Genomic DNA, 2037 nt, shown 5'->3' on the forward strand with positions numbered 1-2037 from the left:
ATATATGGGATGAGGAGAACCAATTGACCACGCTTTCAGTTATTCATTTCACAGAAGCAAAAATGGAACGAACTTCTCCTTCCTTCTAACAGTCCATTATATTGGTTATTGGACATTGCAGGGGATTTGCCACCAAATTCAAATCTAATTACATTAGATTCTAATATTTAATTGATTGGGAAGAAGGGATAAGGGGCTTTTTAAGCAGTCGTTTGGGAAAAGTTCATGTCTAAGATTTGGCCAAACTTTTAAAATTTGTTGTTGATATTTTATACCATAATAAGTTGCAAGAATACTTACCCAGAAACTACTTATAATTCTTAAAACTTAAGGATAAATATGAACAACCAAGTACACAAAAGCATTTAACAAAGCATATGAAAAATGAAAAAGTATAACAAAAGCATTCAATTCAAGCATAAGGAAATAGTAAAAATATGAGTTTACAGATGAATGAAAAATGATTCATAGATATCTTCAATCAAGCGTCCAAGTGAGATGAATGAAGAACCCTCATCTTGAATGGTCTTTCTGCTTATCTCTTTCATTTCTCTAACTCTCTTTCTGATTGGATTTTCAGTGTCCATCAAACATCTGACAGCTTTCTCTATTTCCTCAGCCTTCACAAGATTCTCTGCATTTTCCATTCGATAATCCATTTTCAAGTCCACTGCTAATTCCAATTCGCTTACCAGTTCAAACGCACAAATTTGCTGCTCAGCGTAGAGAGGCCATGTTGCTATAGGCACCCCATGCCACAAGCTTTCCAGTGTGGAATTCCAGCCGCAATGAGAAACAAAATCCCCAACTGCTTCATGAGCCAGCACCTCCACCTGTGGTGCCCAACCACACACCAATCCTCGATTTTGGGTACGTTCCAAGAAACCTTCCGGCAATATTCCAGAAAAACTGGAATATTCACCTGGAGGTTTTGTAAAGTCCTTTGATCCAGGCGACCGGACAGACCACAAGAATCTGTAGCCACTCTGCTCGACTGCAATTGCCATCTCTGCTAACTGGTCAGGCTCCAAAGTACCCCTGCTTCCAATTATGAGCTCGGATCATAGCCTTGTAATTTTGGACACATAATTTGGTCCTACTAAGAAGTTTTCGAGACCAAAATTTGAAGCATTTTGGTGGCGGGATAATTAAACGGGAGTCATCCCCATTTTCCACTTCCTCAATTTGACTTACCATGGATGCAAAGAAACTACCGTACTCATTTAAATACTCCGCATATAAACCATGAAGTTGAACCCACAAAAGTATTTGTGTAACTGAGATACAAGAAAAAAGCCCGGTTTGGTACCCAGCGGTGAAGAACCAATAACGTACCATGCACCGAGCAAAGAACACTGTTTAACCACTGAGTCAAAACTCAGTAGCCACCAAAATGGATTAAGTTCCTATTTGAACGGTAAGTCGAGCGTTCGAATCACATTTATAGTAAAAAAAATTTAAAGAGAGTGTCAGAACACCTATTTGATCTAATTAAATTTTTATAACTAATAACTCTTTATATACAGTATCTTTAAACTCTGCTCCCTATATATTATGATAAATTAAGTTATAAAAATATTATGATTACCAAAAAAAAGAAAGTAAAGACCACTGTTTAAAGTAAAGAGCATCTCTTGGAGCGAGGAAAAGTGAAGAGATAAAAGTTCCCATCAAAGTAAGAACTTGAACATGTGGTTTTCCATTCAATTGCATGTACTCTGTCGCATCTCTTGTAGCGAGGAAAAGCGAAAGAGGTAAAAGTTCCCATCAAAGTAAGAATTTGAACATGTGGTTTCCGGTTCAATTGCACGTACTCTGTCATAATTTCCAAGTTTAAATGAAAATAATTTACTCCTCCGTCCCAATTATTTGATTCTATTTTAAAAATCCAATTTTTAAGAATAGTATATTGATTGTGGCGTATGTACTTCTCTTTCTAATTTTATTTTTACAGATTCAAAATTTAAATTTTAATGATAACATGCATATGATTAAACAGTTGTATATTGAAAAGAGAGATTAAAAGATGTTTTAATT

General features: G+C 35.8%; 1 protein-coding gene across 1 annotated transcript; it reads right to left on the minus strand.

The window, feature by feature from the left end:
• Window positions 1-412: 412 nt before the first annotated feature.
• On the minus strand, window positions 413-1338 carry LOC113773822 (UDP-glucose flavonoid 3-O-glucosyltransferase 6-like). Its single transcript, XM_027318427.1, has 2 exons — window positions 1195-1338; window positions 413-1055 (listed from the first exon to the last, which is right to left on the minus strand). Exons 1-2 carry the CDS (start codon window positions 1336-1338, stop codon window positions 444-446), a joined length of 756 nt encoding a protein of 251 aa, XP_027174228.1. The 3' UTR covers window positions 413-443.
• Window positions 1339-2037: the final 699 nt, after the last annotated feature.

The sequence above is a fragment of the Coffea eugenioides genome, chromosome 6, assembly GCF_003713205.1.
Source record: "Coffea eugenioides isolate CCC68of chromosome 6, Ceug_1.0, whole genome shotgun sequence".
NCBI lineage: Eukaryota > Viridiplantae > Streptophyta > Magnoliopsida > Gentianales > Rubiaceae > Coffea > Coffea eugenioides.

Bases quoted from the DNA above. Each gene is read 5' to 3' on its own strand.
- LOC113773822 (XM_027318427.1), bottom strand. From the start codon at position 1,338: ATGGTACGTTATTGGTTCTTCACCGCTGGGTACCAAACCGGGCTTTTT. The intron at 1,056-1,194 runs GTAAGTCAAATT...CTATGATCCGAG, and splicing joins GTAGTTTCTTTGCATCCATG to CTCATAATTGGAAGCAGGGG.